The sequence below is a fragment of the Alligator mississippiensis genome, chromosome 11 (assembly GCF_030867095.1).
Source record: "Alligator mississippiensis isolate rAllMis1 chromosome 11, rAllMis1, whole genome shotgun sequence".
Taxonomy (NCBI): domain Eukaryota; kingdom Metazoa; phylum Chordata; order Crocodylia; family Alligatoridae; genus Alligator; species Alligator mississippiensis.
Window position 1 is genome coordinate 744,883 of NC_081834.1, and position 18,986 is coordinate 763,868.

An 18,986-nucleotide genomic window follows, 5' to 3' on the forward strand; every position below is an offset into this window, starting at 1 on the left:
ACCCCGGAACCGGAAGAGGGCAGCGGTCCCCTCCCACCTGACCGGAAGTGGGGGCTCTGGTCAAAGGAGGGGATAGAGTTTGCGGAAGTGGGAGAGAGTGGCCTGGTGGGGTCGGTCCCGGGGCTGGGGTGGTGCTTGTGCCAAGGCAGGTGGGCGGCTTCTCCCGCCCCGCCCCGCCCCGCGAGCGGCCCTGCCCGTGCCCTGCCCCGTGCCCTGGGCCAGGCGGGCGTAGCCTCTGGCCGCCCCCGGCCCGCAGCGGGTGACCCAGTTTCGGGCAGGCGAGGAGGTTTCTGTGCAAGGCACCAGGTGTCAACCGCAGCCGGTTGCGCGCAAGGCAGGAAACCAGGCCGGGCGCTTCCCGACAGTGCGGGGGAGGAGCCTGGCACCGGGGCACGGGCCGGGGCTGCGTCATGGGCCGCGAGCCCCGTCCCGCTCCTGCCCTTCTTGGAAGAGAGGAAGAGGCCTCTGCTTCCCGGCAGGGCAGGGGTGGCGGTCCTGCCCCGCGCCCGCAGGACGCTGGAAGGGCCCCGCCGTGTCACGGCAGCCGGCGGCAGAAACGCGCGCCAAGTCCCTGCTAGAGCGCGCGTGGGCCTGTCCTCAGTGTGGACAGGGCACTGCTGGGGACGCTCGCAGCACCGGGCCTGGTCGGCACTGTGGAGCAAGCACGGGCTGCTGGGCCCCGGCACTGCTGGGGAAGCCCGCAGCGTTGGGCCTGCCTGGCGCTGCCAGCGCCGCCTTGGCCCCGGCGTGAGCGGCCTTGTCGCTCGGGGTTCCCGGGCAGAGCGGGCGCCGGGCGCAGCAGGGGCGGGCGAGCGAGCCGGCGATGGCGGACGTGCAGGAGCCGACGCCGAGGCTCGCGTGGCCCCTGCGAGCCCGGGGCCTGGGCCCGGCACGCGGAGCAGCTGCGGGGCTGGGGCTGGGGCAGGGGCAGGTGCGCGGCGCCGTCGCAGCCTGGCGCGCGGCCAGGGCCCTGCATGCCTGCCCGGGGAGATCCTGTTTCACAGGCAGCTGCCGGCACTTGCGGCTCGTCCTTTGTGAGCGCGTCCCTGCTGGGGCGGGAGAGCGGTGCCGGGGGCTGCCCTCGGCACGGGGGGAGCAGGGCCCTGGTGCCAGGGCCAGGGCCAGGGCCACCTGGAGGGGAGCCTGGCAGGCGGGCAGCGCCTGGGCGTATGGCCTGCCGTGGGGTCCACGTACCCGCGAGGCAAAGCTCCCCGGGGGCAGGGGCTTGGCTCACGGAGGCCTCGAGGGCAAGTCGCTGGTGGCAGGGTCTGGCGTGGCCCGGCTCGGCCACAAGAAACCCCGCTGTGGAGCAGGCCCCCGGGAAGGGAGGGAGCGCGGAGCCCGCTGCCGCTCCCGCGCTAATTGGCCGTGGCGGCTGGGCGCGCCCTGCTGCGCTCCTGGCGCGGCTCCGAGCAAACCTGCGCGTTGCACAACGCAGCCGTGCTGCGCTGCTTCAGGAGCAAGACGCGCTCCTGCCTGCAGGGCCTGGGCAGAGCCGGTCCTGCAGGTCGCAGCCTGAGCAGGGCGTGAGCTGGCTTAGCTGCGGGGCCACGGCCAAGGCTGCTGTGGGCTCCCCCGGCAGTGCCCGCCAGGATCGAGTGCTGCGAGCTCCTGTGTGTGCCGGCTGGTGCCAGCACCGAGCGCGTGGGGGTGCGGGCACGCGGGGATGCCATCAGCTAGCTGTTTCCCAATCTCTGGCTGCAGAGGAGCGCTGCTCGGGGGCACCTGGTCCTGGCGCTCGCAGCCCCTGTTGCTCCCACCCATCGAGGTACGGGTCCGGCGCGGGTGCCCCAGTTCGTCCCGCTGTGGGAAGGTGGCGGCGCGGCTGCAAGGAGAGACCTGCGCCACGTGACCCCGCAGGTGAAACGATTAGACCCGCTTGGAAACCGGGCACCAGCACGTCCTGTGCTGTGCTGTGCTGTCCCGTCCCGGCAGAGCCTGGCAGCAGGCGGGGGCTGTGCTCCAGCTGGCTCCTGCCCTGGGAGCCTCGGCCTTTGCCCGGGCCCAAGAGGGGCAGCCCCGGGCGGCGCTGCGCTCTGCTCCGGGCAGGCCGGGTGGCTGCGGCCCGAGCCAAGGTGGGAATCGGGCCTTCGGGTGCCACCGGCCCAGGAGTGGCGGGCAGGTCCCTCGGGTGCGCCCCGCAGCAGGTGCCCGCGCCTCTGCCCTGCTGGGCGGGAGGCCGGGGCGCTGGGCATTGCCGCTCCGCGAGCGGCGGCCACGGCCCGTCGGCTGCAGCGGGGCCCCCGGTAGCGACCCCGGTTCAGCCTGGCGGGGGCCGGGCCGGGCCCTTGCCCTTCCCCGCTCGGCCGGGCCGAGCGGGACAAGGCGGCCTGGTGGCGGCCCTGGGCGCGCGGCGGGCAGCGGGCAGCGCCACGTGTGCCCGGGGCCCGGCTCGGCTCGGCTCCCGCCGCTGCCCTTGGCCTGGCCGGGCCCGCGGCTCCTCCCCGCCGCCGGCGCCGCCCCGCGGGAGGAGCGCCCGGGCCGGGCAGGAGGCGGCATCCGGCGGCGCCGGGGCAGGCCGGGCCGGGCCGGGCCGGGCGGGGCGGTGCTGACAGCCGGGTCGTGCCCGGCCCCGTCCCCGTCCCCCGCGCTGGGCCGGGCCGGGCGGGGCGGTGCCGCCCAGCATAAAGGGGCCGCGGCCGCGCACGGGCACCGAGCCGGGCCGGGGAGCGGAGCGGAGGTGAGCGCCGGGGCCGGGCCGGGCCGAGGCGAGGCGGCGGGAGGCGGCCGTGCTGGTGCGCGGGCCCCGGGACAGGCTGGGCCGGGGAGCTGCGGGCGGGCGGTGACAGCGTGTGTCGGGCCCGTGCCCGGGTCCGCCCGGCCCGCTCTGCCGCCGCGCCCGCGGAGGGGGCGAGGGCCCTGCGGACCGGCGCTGCCCGGGGCCCCGGCCGGCCAGGCGCGCCGCGCCGCGCCGCGCCCGGGACGAGGGGGAGGCGGGCGGGCGGGCGGGCGGTGAGTCACCGGGTGTCACCGCGGCGCCGTCTCGGCCGGCCGGCCGGCCGGGCGGGGGGGGCCGGGGCCGGGCCGCACGTCCTCTTGCCGGGTGCTCGGCGCGGGCGCGGGGCTGGAGACCCCCGTGCGGCCGCACCAGGGCTCTGCGGCCCGGCCTCCCCGGGGTAGCCGGAGCGCCGTGCCCAGAGCCGGGCGGGAGGCCTGCAAGCCCCCGGAGGGTCTGCGAGTGCCACGGCTTCCACCAGCGGCTGTCTGGAGGCCCGAGCCGGAGCCAGCCTGAGCTGCTGCGCTGCCCCCCTCCGCGGGCGGGGCCGGGGCCGGGGGTGCTGTGGGGTGGTGTGTGCTGGGCTGGGGGGCACGCAGATGCACCCGCACCGGTCGCCCTTGCCCTGGGGCCGCGGGGCTGCGCTCCCATTGCTGCGGGGGTTGCGACGTGTCGGTCCCTGCTCCCCAGCCGCGGGGCTGGCCCAGGTGACTTCCCGGCTCCGGCCACATCCCTGCTCTGTTTGTACACGCGCGTGTCAGCACACATTGGCCAACAGGCAGGGTAAACAGCGCGCTGTGCTCCAGCACCCGGGCCTCTCGCCAGCCACCGCCTCCACCTCGCGCTCCCAAGCCCGGCAGCAGCTGCCTGGGTCAGCGCCTGCAGAGGAGGCTGCCGGGGGCCCTGCTGCGCGGGGGGCGCGGAGGTGGCGCAGATCGAGCGCTCCCTCTGCCTGCGGAGACCCCCACGGGCCTGGCTTGGGCTGACCTGCGCCTGCATGCTCCTGGCAGCGCCATTGGTCCACCACGCGGCAGGGAGCGGGGAGAGGCAGCCCACGTGCTCCCGGGCGTGTCTAACCACTACTCCTCCTGCCCCCAGGTCGTGGTGCCAAGGTCTGTCCCTGCCATCCGGCTGCTGCCGTCTTTGCCGCTGGGCCCGGCTGCCGCCCGGACGTGAGCCCCATGATCCCTCGGACCGCGGGGAGGCCGGCCAGGCAGAGCAGGCACCTGGGCATGCAGCGGCTGTGAGCAGAAGCGCCGTCGCTGGACCCCCTGCTCCCGGCGCTCGGCCACCCCGGCGCGCTCATGGATCTGTGGCCCCGCGTGCTGCTCCTGCTCTGGACACTGGTGACGGCCCTGGTGCTGCTGGCCCAGGAGGTGCTCGTGCAGCGCGTCTACACCAACACCTGGGCAGTGCGGGTGCCGGCAGGGCCGCGAGAGGCTGACAGGCTGGCCAGGAAGCATGGATTCCTCAACCTGGGGCCGGTGAGTCTCCTCCCAGCCCGCCGGGGGCCCTGCCTTCTCCCCTCACAGCCTGGGCGCTCTGCTGCCTCTGCCCGGCCCCGGGGCCCCTGCGGGAGCTGCTGTCCCTGACGGCAAGGCCAGGCGTGTCTGCCGAGGCCAGGGGCGGGCACCTGGGTCACCCGTTCTGCGCCCCCGCCGTGTGTGCTATTGACTTGTGGCCTGATGGGCATGGGGTGAGCGGGGCCTGTGCCGTGTCGCCCAGGGCCCTGGCAGGGGCTGTCTGCCCTGGGGGACCAGGTGGCTTGGGAGTGGGGGTGCACGGGTCCAGTCTGCCCCGGGCAGGGGTCTCTGGCGGGGGAAGCCTGCGTGGGAGCGAGGAGGGAGCGGTGTGCGGGGCATGGCTCTGGTGCTGCCTCCTGCGGTGGGCACGCACAGCTCGCCCGGCGGGGTGGGGGCCGCACGGCGGGTGCTGAGCCCAGAGCGCGGAGCCTGCTGGTCCCGCCCAGAGCAGGCTTGTTGACAGCGGTCGTGTCCTTCGCCCCAGCTCTGTCCTTTGAACGGCCTGTGTCAGCATCACCCCCACAGTTCTGCTTTCCAGTGTCAGCACGCAGCACGGGGCCAAGCCGGGCAAGTGCCCCATGTAGCGGCTCCTCATTGGCTGTGCCATGGGATCGCCGCCCTGGGAGCGTCACGGCGCCCACTATCTCCCGGCTATCTCTGCAGCATTGGCTTCAGCCCAGGGGCCTCGTGCTGGTGGCAGGGCTCAGCTCTCAGGCCCTGCACTTGCTGGCTGGGCGCCCGGGGTGCTGGTGGCACTGATAACGGAGGTGTTTGCAACCCTGTGGCAGAGGCTTGGCAAGGCTGGCAGTAGGTGGGCTCCCTGCTGCCTGCGGGGCGTGATGGGGCAGACCTGGCCCATGGCGGTTTCCTCGCCCTCCCTGCACCAGCTTGGCTTGGGCGTCAGGGGAAAGTGCTGTGGTTTCCGGGGCCCAGCTCCACGCAGCTGGTGGAGCATGAAATGCCGTCAGAACCTTGTCTCTGACCAGTCTCAGGGCGCTGGCAGCTGTGAGGGGCCCACCTGGTGCCACCAGGCCTCATGTGGCAGCCACGTGGTCACTGCTGCTGGAGCCTCATCTCTCCTCGGCCAGCCCTGTCCCGGGCTTCAGCCTGCTTACCCCTCAGGGCCAAGGCTGGGGAAGCCCTTGGGCCCAGTCCCTCCTTGTAGGGGGAGCCAGTGGTGCCCCACAGAGACTGGCCGCGGGGCCCAGCTGTCCTTTTCCCAGGGCCACAGGGAATCTGCCTCTGGCAGCTCCACGCAGCTCTCTCTCCTGCTGCAGTGGTGCCGCAGGGCCGGGAGGCGCCAGCCGTGGCAGCTGGCAGAGGGCGTGGGAGGCAGAAACCGTCTCAGTGGGACGGGGCAGCTCTGGGGCTGTGCTGGCAGAAAGAAAGGCCCCTCCTGCCTTCCTCGTGCTTTGGGGGGTGGAGGAGGCAGGTTTGCCACCGCGGGGGAGCCCCTCCGGTCTGACTGCTCAGCTGTTGCACCCGCTGCCCGGACCCGGACCCTGACCCTGACCCCGCCGTGGCAGGCGTTGGAGGGGGGGTGGCGATGGGGAGGTCTGCCGTGCAGGGCGAGCGCCCCCAGCCGACACGGCTCCCACGGCCTGCACGAGCTCCTTAGGCGCTGCGTCGCGCTGGCTCGGCTGGGCAGGAAGGAAGCGGATGAGTGAAATCCCTCAGGAAGTTGCACAATCGGTGACGCGGTGCCAAGTGTCGGCAGCTGGAGCAGGCGGGCGGAGAGGTGGCTGCTGCAGACCGGCCCGGCGGCCGCCTGCGCCCACCTGGGGCAGCGCAGGCCCAGGGGCTCCCTCTCCCCGGGAGGGCAGCGGGGGCTGGCTGCGTGACGGCACCGGGAAGAGGCTGGTGCGGTGCGGCCTGGCCTCGGCCCACGGCAGCTCAGTCCCCAGGTTGGCACGAGTGCTGCCCCGTGTCCGTGCCCTGTCCCCTGCCGGCCCTGGGCTGTGCGGGCGAGGGTCAGGCTTGGCGGAGAGAGCTGCACCCACGGCAGTGCGGCTGGCATCCCTCCGCCTCGCCTGCCGCGTTGGGGCCCAGTGGGTGGGGAAGGCCTGGGCAGACCTAGGCTGGGGCTGCCCGTGGGAGAGGCGCCAGGCTGGGCATGCTGCCCGCGGGGGCCTGGCCACCCCCTCACATCTGCTCTCCTCTGCCGGGCCCTCCCCGCTGCCTCCTGGGGGGCCGGGGGCCTCCGACGCCCCGCGAGTAGGGGTTCATGTTGGAGTCCCTGGGGGAGTCGGCTTTGCTGCTTCTCCCGCCCGCGCCGGTCCCCGGTGGTGCTGACGCCGCAGGGTGCTTGCTGGGAGCCAGTGCCGCGACTCGGGCCTGCCCAGCCCTGCTCCAGCTTGCAGCTGCTGCTGGGCAGGTGCCATCTTATCTCGGGATCTCTGCTTGGCTGCAGGTCTCCATTAACCCCCTGTTGCCATGGCAGCACATCCCATGATTCCCGCTGCGCTCGCTGGCTGCTCCCCGGAGAGGGGGTGCAGCGACAGGGCCCTGCCCCGGGCCCACGGGCTGGGAGGTCTGGCGGGGCAGGCTGAGGTGGGCGCCAGCCAGGTCGCTGTGCCCAAACTGGGGCCGTCCCGGGCACTGCGGGGAGAGGGGGCAGTCCTGTCCGGTGCCGTGGGGCGGTGTGGGGGGATCGCAAGGGTGCTGGCTGGTCCAGCGACTGGGCAGAGTCCCTGAGCCGCGTGGAGCAGTCGGGCCCTGTCCCCAGGCCACGCGGCGCTGGTGCATGCTGCAGCCAGGGCTTGGGGGCCGTGGAGCCTCTCCCTCAGCTGTGCGGGGCTGGTGGGACCTGCCCAGGTCAGCGCGGAGTGGTGGTCCCCATAGGCCTGGGCCGGCCCTTGCGAGCTGGTTGGGGCACGTGGCTCAGGCCTGGGTTGCCAGGAGCCCAGGGCCATCTGGATCCAGCGGCTGCTGTGCATCCCCACCTGGCACAGGGCGGTGCTGGAGAGCAGCAGCCGGGCCCCATCTCCGCGTGGGCCCCCGGAGATGCCTGGAGAAGGCCCCGTGCCCTCTGCAAGCAGCTGAGACTCGTGTGTGCATGTGAGCTCTGTGCTCAGCCTTCTCCCGGTGCTCGCAGGCAGGGAAGCTGCAGCCCAGCACTGGGTGAACCCTGGCCTCGCTGCCCCAGGGCAGACCTGCAGCCTCCAGCCCTCCCTGGGAGGCCCAGCAGCTGGGGCCGAAGCCCAGGGCTCCTGCGCCCTGCGCTGCCCAGCCCAGCCTGGCGTTCGGGAGTGCCTGGGCCCCGCCGGGGGCTGCTGGCTCCCTCCAGGCTGGGCTGTCCTCAGTGCTCGGGCAGCCCCCGTGCCCACGGCAGAGCCAGCCCCAGCAAGGAGCACCGTCCCTGCAGCGGGCAGCCCTTTCCCTCCTGCCTCTGGGGGTGGGGGCAGGGCTGTGGAGCCAGGGCAGGTGCAGCCGCCTCTGCTGCAGGATGTGTTGCAGGAAGGGAGGAGGAAATGACAGGCCAGGAGGGTTAAAAATAACTGGCTGGGAAGCCTGTGGGCCAGACCCTGTCTGGCTGGCTGCAGGATCGGCATTTGTCTCGGCCCCACGCCCTGGCTGGAGCTCTGGAGTGGGTGCAGTGTCATGGGCTAGCCACCCTCCGCTCCCCCCACCCAGGGCCCTGAGGGTGCTGCTGAGGCTGGCATGGGGCTGGGTGCTGGGGAGACCCAGCTGGGGCAGGGCTGGGCTTCGCATGCCAGAGCCTGTTCTCTGGGCCATCACCCCTGCCGAGGGCTCACTCTGGTCCCAGCACGTGCTGGGCGCCCTGGGTGGAGACGATGCCCATGCAGCTTCTGGTGTCTCCTGCAGCCGGGCTGTGCTACAGCAGCAGGCTGGCACCCGGGCAGGAGCGGGGTCCCAGATGTGGCCAGGAAAGGGCTCCCCATGGGGCCAGACCCGGGGCCTCTGACGTTGCTCTGCGGCTCACAGTGGAGCCGGGGCAGCCAGGGCTCTGACTCGCTCTTCTCTGTTGCAGATTGTGGGGGACTACTACCACTTCCGGCACCACGCCGTGGTGAAGCGCTCGCTCTTGCCCCACCCGTCCTGGCACAGCCGCCTGGCCAGGGAGCCCCAGGTACGTGTATGGGGTCCCAGCAGCATTGGTGGGGCAGGCTGCCCCTTGTCCCTCCTGTTGGTGGTAGGCTCTGTGGCGGGCCAGTAGGGGGCGCTCCTGCGTTGAGCCGCCCACCTCCCTGCGCCGCCCACCGTCCAGGCTCCGAGTGCCCCCCTGGGGTGCGTCCCGTCCGGCCGACCCCTTCCCTGGAGCACCCCCGCTAGCCTGGGGTCCCACTGCCACCATCCACGGCTCTGGACTCACTTCTGGCTCTGCGCGCCTTGGAGAACGAGGCCTGATCGTCCAATGGGTCCTAGACCCAATACAGGCACTTGGGGCACTTCCCCAAGTCAGGGGCTGATTAGGAAAGTCTCCCTTAGTCCACAGACCTAAGGGGCCTCCTTGGCATAATGTAGACCCACCCCGCAATAAGTCTCCCACACCGGTCACAAGGAGAACTTTATTGATTACAGGGGTAGGGTGGAAACAGGGTAAAAGGTAGAGCAGTATCATAGAAATCTTACAGGAATATCAGAGGAATCCCATAGAGCAAACCAGGGTGGCTGAGGTAGCCGTTTAAACGCATCGGAGTTACTGAAACTAAATATCTAATCGGATCTCTAGTAGCTTACTCACTCGCATCGTCCAGAGGTGGTTGTTGTATCCTCTGGAGGCAGGGCACTCTTGGAGCATGCGGTGATGAGGAGAGAGCCAGGTTCAGATTCACCTGGATGACCGCATGGCTAACGGCTGACTCCCTTCTTCTTGGACCGAGCCCTTAAATCACCTCTCTGACCTCAGCAGCCCGGTCCAATCGAAGCTGCCAATACTGGCCACAAGCCGACCAATCTCCCCCGCATCCCTGGCTACCTGGGCCCGCGCAGGGCCGGGTCTTTCCCCCCTGCCCAGGTGACCAGAGCATCCGCCTCCCGGGCGCCAGGCTTTTGTCATGTAGACCAGGTGGGAGATCCCCACCCTGAGGAATGAAACACCAGCCTCCCAGGCTGGCTGAGACAGGTCTCTGGAGAGGGGCACCCACTGTGGCATTTCTGCCACAGGCTCTGGGTGCTGGGGCCATCTGTGCTGAGGCCTGAGCCAGGCCCCAGCACCGGGCATGGGCAGAGCACACCCGCTGGCCTCTCCTCTGGGCTGCACCAGGGAGGAGAGGGGGCTGGGCAGGGGCAGCGTCGGGTGCGGCAGAGCTCACCGGCTGCCTACAGTTCTAGGGGCTGCAGCGTTGGGCTCCATGGCTTGAGGGAGTGCAGCAGGCATCCCTGCCCAAGCCCGTGCCAGCATGCTCCCGATTGGTGACGTGGCTGGCTTGGCGGCCTGGCACGGCTGGCAGCGTGGCAGTGCCTTGACTGACCGCAGGGTGGGGAGGCCCTGTCAGGTTCGTCTGCCGGGCGGCTGCCAAGTGCAGCTGAGCGCTGTGCCTGCGGCTCCGACCTGCCCGCTCCACTGGAGCGTGGCTGCTGGCTTGGAGCCTGCCTGGCGCAGGGCCGTGGGGCAACCGCCTGGGGCTCTTAGTCCTTGCTGCTCCCCTGGGCCTGGCAGGGGGATCAGGGGAGCACGATGCCCCCCCTGCCCAGCGCCGCAGTGCCACAGGCTGGTCTGTAGTGCCAGGATTCCTGAGCTCTGAGCTGCTGCAGCCCCTGCCCTGAGCTCCATGCTCCACACAACCCTCCTCTCCCACCTGCTGCCCGTCCCAGTATCCACCACCAGCCCCTGGCTGAGCCTGGCATGGCCCTGCTTCCCCTTCCCTGTACCATGGGGCTGGGGTCAGAGTGGCTGCTGTAGATGTAGGGAGGGCAGGACCCAGCCCATGCTGGGGGAAGGGGGCTACGTCACCTCCACCGATTCCTCACGCTAGCGCTGTGTCTCCAGGTGCACTGGCTGGAGCAGCAGGTGGCCAAGCGCCGCACGAAGAGAGACACCTTCACGGAGCCCACAGACCCCAAGTTCCCGCAGCAGTGGTACCTGGTAGGTGCCGCCCGAGCAGGGGCCTCCCCTGGCAGCGGGGCATCTGCTGGGCTGGGGACTGGTCTCATGGATGAGACTTGGAACAGACCCCACCTTGGGCAGAGGCCTGCTAGGGCCCCCCTGGCTCTCCATCCTGGCGTGTCTGTCTGTCTGCTTCTGGCTGCCTCAAGTTGACGCAGACAGACGTGTCCCTGCCTGCTGATCTGGGGCCTCTAGCTGGTCAGGTCCTTCTCTGTGCCTCCTCTGGGGCTGGGGTGGGAGGCATGAGAGCTGCCTGCAGGAAGGACTCCTGTGGCCCCCTGGGAGCGAATCCTGCCCGTGGCAGAGCCTGGCCCGTCGCATGCGGTGCGTTGCCTGCAGTCAGCACTGGCAGAGACGGCCTGAGCAGAGCCAGGCCAGACCCAGGTGTTTCCCCCGGCACCAGCAGCCCCGCGGCCATGTGCTGTGGGGCAGCCTGAGCCCTGATACCAGGCGCTTCTGGGTAGCGTCTGTCTGGGGTCCCTGTCAGGTTCTGACCTGCGGCGTTTCCCCAGTACAACACGAACCAGCGGGACCTGAATGTGCGGGGAGCCTGGGAGCAGGGCTACACAGGCAAGGGCATTGTGGTCTCCATCCTGGATGATGGCATCGAGAAGAACCACCCAGACCTGGAGGACAACTATGTGAGTTGGGGGCACTGCAGCCGTGGCGGGAGAGGAGGTGAGCGCCCCGCTGCCTCCTGCACTGGGCTGTGGAGCTGGGCCTTGTGTGCGGCCACGAGCAGGCCAGGCTGGGAGCGGGCAGTGGGGAGCCCTGTTCCACGCTGTGGACAAGGCTGACAGCAGCTCTGTCTCGCAGGACTCCGATGCCAGCTTCGATGTGAATGACCAAGACTCCGACCCACAGCCCCGCTACACACAGATGAATGACAACCGGTGGGTGAGGGGCCGGTGCAGCCCAAGAGGAGGGGAGGGTGGTGGGGCTAGAGAGGGCAGGGTGGGCCCAGCTGCAGGCGGGGGTCCAGGCTCCCTGCAGAGGGCTGCCTAGGATGGGTGATGGCCGGGTGGCAGCCAGGCCCTGAGCAGACCTGTGCCTGGGTGAGGGCCGGGTGCACGGGAGACACCAGCCCATAGACAGCCGCCTGTGCTCTGTGGCAGCACTGTGGCTGCAGAGGAACCTGCCCACGCCTATGCCCACCTTCCCAACACCAAGAACCTGGCTTATGCCTGGCCATGGCTGCGCCACTTATGCCCATCTCTGGTCCCGGGTACACAAGCACTGAGCCCCAGCCCTGGAGAGATGCTGTGTGGCCAGGACCCAGTGGGCTGGGCTGGGGGCCGTGTCTGTGCTTAAGCCCCACTCCCAGGCGGGGCTCTGAGCATGGCTTCTTCTGGGGCAGGCACGGGACACGCTGTGCTGGCGAAGTGGCTGCTGTGGCCAACAACGGCATCTGTGGCGTGGGCGTGGCATACAACGCCAAAATTGGAGGTGGGTGTGTGCCTAGGTGGGGTGGGGGCAGCCTCGGCCTGGCCCAGGTAGGGGCTTGTCTGCGCTCCAGGGAGATGGGCCCTGGTCGCGGGGGCAGGCTCGGGTCTCAGGGGTGGGGAGGAAGGGGGTCAGGCCCTGGACAAGCTGGGTCGCATATTCAGCCCTGGGCAGTGACGTGTTTCCTCTGGCTCAGGCGTGCGGATGCTAGATGGGGAGGTGACGGACGCCGTGGAGGCCCGCTCCCTGGGCCTGAACCCCAACCACATCCACATCTACAGCGCCAGCTGGGGCCCCGAGGATGATGGCAAGACGGTGGACGGCCCGGCCCGGCTGGCGGAGGAGGCCTTTTTCCGCGGGGTCAGCCAGGTGAGCAGGGCCGTGCCTGCCATCCCTTCCCTGCCCCAAACCTGCTGTCCCCTGTCGCGTTTTCGAGAGGCAAGCTCCTGGTATGGGGCCAGCTCCACTCGCCTGGGCAACGTCAGCCCCACACAGCCCTGGCTGTGCGTGGGGGGCTCAAGTGACAGCACCTGGCTCTGTTTCTGCCTGTAGGGTCGCGGGGGGCTGGGGTCCATCTTCGTCTGGGCCTCGGGGAACGGGGGCCGGGAGCACGACAGCTGCAACTGCGACGGCTACACCAACAGCATCTACACACTGTCCATCAGCAGCACCACGCAGTACGGCAATGTGCCCTGGTACAGCGAGGCCTGCTCCTCCACCCTTGCCACCACCTACAGCAGCGGCGGCCAGAACGAGAAGCAGATCGTGAGTGTGGCTGGCGGGGCGTGCCCTGGGCACAGGACGGCCTTGGGAGGGGCAGGAGTGGCTCCTCTCACCTCTCTGGTGCCCGTGAGAGCCCAGGGTGTTTTGGTGGGACCCTGTGCCCTCCTGCCCTGTGCCGTGGTTATGGCTGCCCTGGCCTGGGTGCTGGGGTTGGGATGGAGAGCAGCGCTGCTCACACTTGGGGCTTCCCGCCCCTGCAGGTGACGACCGACCTGCGGCAGAAGTGCACCGAGTCGCACACGGGGACCTCGGCCTCTGCCCCACTGGCTGCTGGCATCATCGCCCTCGCCCTGGAGGCAAAGTAAGGCTGGGTGAGGGGCAGCACCACGAGGCTGGAGACACCTGGGAGGGAGCTGGGATGGGGCTGGCTGGGGATGTGAGGGCAGGGTTTGGGTGCAGGGGCTGGGTGTGGGGTCCTGGCCACCCCCTGCCTTGCGTCTCCAGCCCCGCTGTGTCTCTGCAGCAACAACCTGACGTGGCGGGACATGCAGCACCTAGTTGTGCGGACGTCCAAGCCGGCACACCTCAATGCCAATGACTGGGTCACCAATGGCGTGGGCCGCAAAGGTAACTAGCACCCACCCCGGGGGCTGGGCTGGCCTGGGCTGGACTGGCCCAGCTGGGCATGGCCAGGACTGGCTGCAGCCCCTTGACCCCCTGTCCCTGACCCGTGGGAGCAGCAGCACACCATGGGTCAGGGGGCACTGGCCTGGGCAGGGTTGGTGGCACGTGGAGCCCTGAGCGGCTGCCTGGGGGGTCCTGAGCATGAGGTTCCCTACCCCCCAACACCAGGCCCTGGGGCACGTCACCAGCCCCTCACCTGCCCTCTGCCCACAGTCAGCCACTCGTACGGCTACGGGCTGCTGGATGCGGGCGCCATGGTGAGCCTGGCCAGGAACTGGACCTCGGTGGGGCCCCAGCGGAAGTGTGTTGTTGACATCCTCACGGAGCCCAGGTAAGGCGGCTGCCGGGGTCCAGCACCGCACGGGGAAGCAGGGAGGCTGGGAGCTGTGGCCACACCTGGGCTCCCTCCCTGGGGCCAGGGGCCACGTTCCCTCTGTGGCAGGCTGTTGCACAGAGCCTTGCAAGGAGGCTTTGGCTGCGCAGGGCTGGGCCCCTTCCCCCACCTGCCACCAGACCAGGGCTGCGTCCTCGGAGGAGGGGCTGGGTCACCACTGGGAGAGCGGCTGCGCGGCGGCCGTGCAGGGCCTGCTGCCTGAGTGGAGCATGCCGGGGCCTGCGGCACTGTGGTCTGGGAGCAGCTGCCGAGCCAGCACCGCACAGAGCAGCTTTCAGCGGCAGACAGAGCTGCCTTTCACCAGGCCCGGCTGCCGTCTCAAAGCAGCGCTTGTGCCGTGTCCCATGTGGCCGTGACGTGGGCGCTGCCCCAGGCCCTTCCTGCCCAGGGTGTGTCAGGGGAGGTGCCTGGGCAGAGGCTGCACCAGCCGCTGACTCCCCTGCCCTGTCTCCCCATGCCCCGTCTTGCTTCTGGCAGCACGTGTGAGTGCATGTGTACAGCCCTGGCATCCATGTTGCCTTCCCTCACCAGCATTAAGGTCCAGTCCAGGCACTTTTTCTGCAGCTGGTGCATGTCGAGGAGCTCTGGTCCTGTGGCCAAGAGCAGGCTGTGGCCAGGTGCCCTACTGCTTGAGGCCAAGGGGGCCCCAGCATGGGTCCTAGCAAAGCCCCGGCCCCTGTCCCTGCCTCTTCCCAGGGCTCCCTGCCTCTGGGGCTTGGGAAGCAGGGGAAGGAGGCCCAGCCCCTGCCCCGTGCCCAGGGTGGGGCTGCCGTGGGCAGGCGAGGACTGCGGGCTGTGCTGCATGCTGGAGCCGTGCTTGGGGCTGTGGCCATCTCCATGCAGGGAAGAGAGGGCCATTCATGGCTGGCACAGTGCAGCCATTCAGGAGGGGAGAGCCCTTCCAGGAGCGTGTGCACGCATGTGTGTGCATGCCCGCACATGTGCACACCCACACACCAGCATGCTGATTGCACTGCCTAGCACAGGAGACCTGGGCATCCAGTCCATGTGGGGCTGGGGAAAGATCCCTGCCACGTGGCTGTGTTCCCAGGCAGCTAAGTGACTCCTGGCCTCCAGTCCCACCTCTGCCCCCTTCCCAGGGGCCCCAGTCTAGGGCAGCCCAGCCTGGCCGGAGGGCACTTCCCTGGCCCCCTTGGGCTTGCCGCTCCCTGGCACAGCCCCCTCCCCATGCATGGCCCACCCTGGGGCCCAGCCCAGCTCTACAGACTCTGGCATCTCCTCCATGGCTGCACAGCCCCCAGGGGCCTGGCCTGGCCTGGCCCGGTCCTGCAGCACTGGCCACAGCGGGCCTGGCGTGTGGCTTTCCCAGGGTCTTGGTTTGAGGGGGCAGGGAGAGGGGCTGGGGAAGGGGCGCTGCTCAGGGCTGTGGTTTGGCACCTGGGTGCTGGGCCACACCAGAGGCCTGCAGCGGGTAGCAGCCAGGCTCATACCTGACTTGCTGGCAGGGACATCGGGAAGCGGCTGGAGGTGCGGCGGAAGGTGGACGCCTGCCTGGGCAGGGCCAACTACGTCAGCCGACTGGAGCACGTCCAGGCCCGGCTCACGCTGTCCTACAACCGGCGCGGGGACCTGGCTATCTACCTTGTCAGCCCCATGGGCACCCGCTCCACCCTGCTGGCCTCCAGGTAGGAGCCGGATGGGGGCTGACCTGGGGGAGGGGAGGGGAGGGGAGGGGAGGGGAGGGGAGAGCGGGCGGGGGCTGGTTCTTGGGGGCTCAGGACTCACCGCGCTCTTGCCCCAGGCCCCATGACTACTCGGGTGATGGCTTCAACGACTGGGCTTTCATGACCACGCACTCGTGGGATGAGGACCCTGCCGGGGACTGGGCGCTGGAGATCGAGAACACCAGCGAGGCCAATAATTATGGTAGATACCAGGTCGCCACCCTGCGGCCCCCTGCCCCCTTCCTCTGTGGCAGGGCTCAGCCGGCTCCCCCTGTGCACCTGCCATGCTGCCTCGGGCAGGGCCTGGCTGCCGCGGGCTGGGGCCCGTGGGTGCAGGTGTTCCAGGCTCTGTGCTGGGCACCCAGGCTCCCTCCAGCTTCAGCCTGGCACCAAGGCCACAGGCAGCTCCTCTGGCTGAGCCCTGCCTCTGCGTGGCTCGGAGTTGTCCTGGCCGCAGCATTTCTGCAGTGACGCAGGCTCCCGACACACTTGGGGAGACCCCCGCTTTGGAGGGCAGTTGGGGCTGGAGCAGCCTCTTTAGGACCAGGGCACCACGGGGTGGGTGGTGCATGAGCCACACTCCTCCTAGGCCCCAGCGCAGGGGCTGGTGCTTGCCTCCATTACACCCAGCAGGGCGTGATGGGGACAGGGCAGCAGGCCATGGGACGGGGCCAGGCAGACGCTGCAGGGAGTGAGGATGGGACGGGGCAGGGTCCCCCTGTCTCACGCCTGCCTCTGGCCACAGGCACCCTGACCAAGTTCACGCTGGTGCTGTACGGGACAGCATCCGAGTCCACCGACATCTCCAACCGCATCGAGAGCAGTGGCTGCAAGACCCTCGCCTCCAGCCAGGCCTGCGTGGGTGAGTGTGGGCACAGTTGGGGCGGGGGGGAGCAGTGTCCCGGCAGGTGGGTGGTCAGGGCGTACTGACAAGCCCTGTGCCCACAGTGTGCGAGGAAGGCTACTACCTGCACCAGAAGAGCTGCCTGAAGCGCTGCCCGCCCGGCTTCGCGCCCAGCGCCCCAGCCCCGCTCCTGGCCGACGAGGCAGAGAACAGTGTGGAGCCACCAGCTGCTCCGCGCCTCTGCCTGCCCTGCCACGCCTCCTGCGCCACGTGCACCGGCCCCAGTGCCACCGAGTGCCTGAGCTGCCCGGCCCACTCGCACTACAGCCCCCCAGACCGGACCTGCTCCCACCAGACACAGAGCAGCCGGGCATCCCCCGCCCTGAACGAGGGCCTGGCCGAGGCGCCAGCACCCTCCAACCTGCCCATCCTGGTGGCCAGCCTCATCTGTGCCCTCATCGTCATCATCTTCATTGTCGTCTTCCTGGTGCTGCAGCTGCGCTCGGGCCTCAGCCTGCGTGGTGTCAAGGTCTACGCCTTGGACAGCGGTATCATCTCCTACAAGGGGCTCCCGGCTGACGTGTGGCAGGAGGCGCCATCCGACTCGGAGGGCGAGGAGGCCGAGGCACACAGCGAGAGGACTGCTTTCATCAGAGACCAAAGTGCCCTTTGATGAGCCCCCACAGGGCGGGCGGGCACAGACTCTGCTTTGGCACGGCCAGGCCTGGCCTTCCAGATGCCGGGGCTGGCCCCGTCCTGCTCCTGGGAGGGCCCCGTGCCCAGTGCCCGTGCTCTCTGTGCTCGCCAAAGTGGGTTCTGCAGTGGCCCCCTCCCATGCTGCCCGGCCCTGCCCCATGCCAGCGCCCACCAGGCAGGGCAGGGGCCACGCGTGCCGCAGCGATGAGTACTTGGCCAGTCTCTCTGCCTACAGCTGGGCCTCTGCTGCCTCCCTGCTAGGGGCTGCTTGTGCCCAGGACCCTGGCCTGGCCCAGCCTCTCCTGCCTGTGCAGGCTCCTCTCTGCTTACCCGTCCCCGAGCCCTGGGTCTGGCATCTCTCCCTGCTTTCCTCAACAGCAATAATGGCCAGGCCCTGCTCCTCTCTTGGGCATGCCCCAGGGAGGTGCTGGAGCCGGGCCCCAAGCCCCTCGGCTGGCAGGGACCAGGGAGCGTACATCTCCCGGCGGCAAGGGGCCCGGGGCTGGAAGCACCCATGGGCCAGAACTGGGGATGGCCACCCTGGAGCATCCCCTGCCCCTGCCCCTGCCCAGGGCTGAGCCTGGGACCCAGCCCTGCAGTGGGGAGGGTTGTGCTGCCCCCGCCCCATGCTGCTGAGCCACGTGGGGCTGCCCCGGGGCCTGGCCTCACCCTGGCCCGCGGGGGGGGGCACCGTCCAGGCATCCTGCTGTGACTGGAGAGCAGCCGTCCGCCCCTCACTCAGGCAGTACGAAGGGTTGTGGAGCCTGGGGGCAGCGCTGCAGGGCCTGGGCCACGGGACCCCAGCTCTCCTCTGGCCCTAGGGGCTGCTGGACCCGACACCCGCCCACAGCTCCCTTGGCAAAGGCCCTGGTCCCTGGAGTCCCTGCCCCTCCTGACGTGCCTTGCCCCCCTTTGGTGACAATCCATGTTGCTCCTCACCTGGAGCCTCCGCCCCCCGCCCCGGGCACTGGCTCTGCGCTCACAATCCATTCATCCATCCCCTGCAGCAGCAGGCCGGGCCCAAGGCTGCGTGCGGTGTTGGGGGGGGGGCCTGGCCGGGCCCCAGGACTTTTTCTATGATAACTTTTTGGTGCACAGTAATTTTTTCTTGTAATTTAATCAGGCAGGAACGGTTCCTGCGCCCGTTTTTAATTTAATGGATGTGGATATAACGCTAGAGGGAGAGATTAAATGTTCAGAACTATGCAAACCACCTGCCCGCCCTGCTTGCTCTGTGCCCCCGGACCCTGCATCCCCCCCCCTGCACAGCTGCACAGGCCGGCCCAGGGCCTTCGACCTGCCTGCTCCAGCATTGGTGCTGGCCCCTTGTCCCCAGCACCACCTGCCCCCTGTGCCCCCTGGCCTGGTGTGGCTCCCTGGGCGCACTGCCTGGGGTGGAGCAGTGTCACGGCCCAGGTCCAGCGGAGCCTGGCACGTTCCCAGGGCCCCCATCAAGACCCCCCCCCCCCCCCCCCCGAGGGGAGCTGCTCCCTCCCCGCACTCTTGCTGCAGGCGGCAGTGGCCTGACCAGGCCCAGGTCTGGGTGTCCCGGGGGTGAGAGGCACTGGGCCGAGCTCCTGGCTGCAGGATCGGGTCCAGTGCAGCGCCTCCCGCACCTGCCTGCGGCACCGGCTGGCAGAGCAGCGCCCCCCCAGGGCAGAGTCCGGGGTGCCGCAGCTGCCCCTCCAGGGGTGCGTGGAGTCCTGCCCGCAGCCTGGAGGGCTCGCACGGGCACTGGGCCGCCTCTGCCACGACGCTGGAGCCCTGCTCCCTCCCTGCGTCCAGCCCACCCGGCGCCACAGCCCAGCCCTGATGCCCGCACCCTGCCCCCACGCCGCCCTGCTCCCGGGGGCGCTGGTTCCCTGCCGGCACTCCTGGCCTGACCTGGCGTCACAGCCTCAGGGCCGGGAGCCTGGGCCGAGCCCTTGCCCCCGGGGCACCGGGCAGGGGCAGGCGAGGTGGGTGCGCTGCCGGCTCTGCCCCCAGCTGTCCGGCCCAGTGGGAACCGGCAGCTGCTGCTGAGGAAACCGCAGGAACTGGGAACTAATTCAGGAAGCTGCGATGGGTGCAGGGCCCTGTGGCCAGAGCCTGCGGCTGGCACCATGGAGCGGCTGTGCCTGGCTCCTGCTGCCACCACAGCCCTGCCCCTGGCCCCGCTGCTGCAGCTCGGCTCGGTTCGGCCCGGCTCAGCCGTGGCCCCCAGCTCCC

General features: G+C 70.1%; 1 protein-coding gene across 3 annotated transcripts; it reads left to right on the forward strand.

The window, feature by feature from the left end:
• Positions 1-948: 948 nt before the first annotated feature.
• FURIN (furin, paired basic amino acid cleaving enzyme) lies at positions 949-17,991 on the forward strand. 3 transcript variants are annotated; one of them, XM_059714445.1, is made up of 16 exons: positions 949-1,860; positions 3,815-4,200; positions 8,231-8,329; positions 10,193-10,288; positions 10,822-10,950; positions 11,126-11,202; positions 11,667-11,755; positions 11,949-12,121; positions 12,305-12,517; positions 12,736-12,836; positions 12,999-13,102; positions 13,373-13,490; positions 15,020-15,199; positions 15,316-15,440; positions 15,984-16,100; positions 16,187-17,991. In XM_059714445.1, exons 2-16 carry the CDS (start codon positions 4,021-4,023, stop codon positions 16,753-16,755), a joined length of 2,370 nt encoding a protein of 789 aa, XP_059570428.1. In that variant the 5' UTR covers positions 949-1,860; positions 3,815-4,020; the 3' UTR covers positions 16,756-17,991. The 3 variants fall into 3 exon arrangements, with proteins under 3 accessions (XP_059570428.1, XP_059570429.1, XP_059570427.1); XM_059714446.1 differs by having other exon boundaries at positions 949-1,768; XM_059714444.1 differs by lacking the exon at positions 949-1,860 and adding an exon at positions 2,511-2,680.
• Positions 17,992-18,986: the final 995 nt, after the last annotated feature.

Bases quoted from the DNA above. Each gene is read 5' to 3' on its own strand.
- FURIN (XM_059714445.1), top strand. From the start codon at position 4,021: ATGGATCTGTGGCCCCGCGTGCTGCTCCTGCTCTGGACACTGGTGACG. The intron at 4,201-8,230 runs GTGAGTCTCCTC...TCTCTGTTGCAG, and splicing joins GATTCCTCAACCTGGGGCCG to ATTGTGGGGGACTACTACCA. The intron at 11,756-11,948 runs GTGGGTGTGTGC...CCTCTGGCTCAG, and splicing joins ATACAACGCCAAAATTGGAG to GCGTGCGGATGCTAGATGGG.